Below are 468 nucleotides of genomic sequence, written 5' to 3'. Positions count from 1 at the left end.
GATCCTCTACAGCTGGCCCTACCACTTTCTGCGGCGCTTCGGGCGGGATAAGGTAGGTGGGATGCGAGAGGGCTGGGCTGGAGACAGGCTGTGGCACAGGGACCTTATCCTGTCCCTCCCCAGGTGACGTTCTCCTTCGAGGCCGGGCGGCGCTGTGCCTCCGGGGAAGGCAACTTCGAGTTTGACACCAGGCAAGGCAACGAGATCTTCCAGGCCATCGAGTCAGCTATCAGCGTGCACCGGGACCGGGCGGCAGAGGAGCCCCGACGGGGCGGCCCCGGGGATGAAGCCTCCCGACCCCTCGGCCATGCCAGGACACCCAGCTCTGTGCAGGGGCACGAGGAGCTGGAGCCCACCCGGGAGGGGAAGATGCCCAAAAGCAAAGTGGCAATACCCCCCGGGGCTGGGGAACCGTCAGGCTCCTCCGGAGGTGCCGATTTTCCTTACTCCGAGCCCTGCGACTCGCTC

The 468-nt window shown here is 66.2% G+C and overlaps 1 protein-coding gene across 1 annotated transcript in view; it reads left to right on the top strand.

Annotated features, from left to right (window-relative positions):
* The window catches only part of LOC103808334 (docking protein 2-like), a gene marked incomplete at its 3' end in the record, with an annotated part of 3,713 nt that extends 3,283 nt beyond the window's left edge, over positions 1–430 (top strand). The window contains 2 exon segments of the mRNA XM_009081114.1: positions 1–52; positions 124–430. The exon segment at positions 1–52 is cut by the window's left edge and continues 32 nt beyond it. Of these exon segments, the coding sequence (XP_009079362.1) occupies positions 1–52; positions 124–430 (359 nt within the window).
* Positions 431–468: the final 38 nt, after the last annotated feature.

The sequence above is a fragment of the Acanthisitta chloris genome, unplaced genomic scaffold (assembly GCF_000695815.1).
Source record: "Acanthisitta chloris isolate BGI_N310 unplaced genomic scaffold, ASM69581v1 scaffold9958, whole genome shotgun sequence".
NCBI lineage: Eukaryota > Metazoa > Chordata > Aves > Passeriformes > Acanthisittidae > Acanthisitta > Acanthisitta chloris.
Note: the sequence above shows the minus strand (reverse complement) of the source record. Positions and strands in the feature narration are given on the sequence as shown.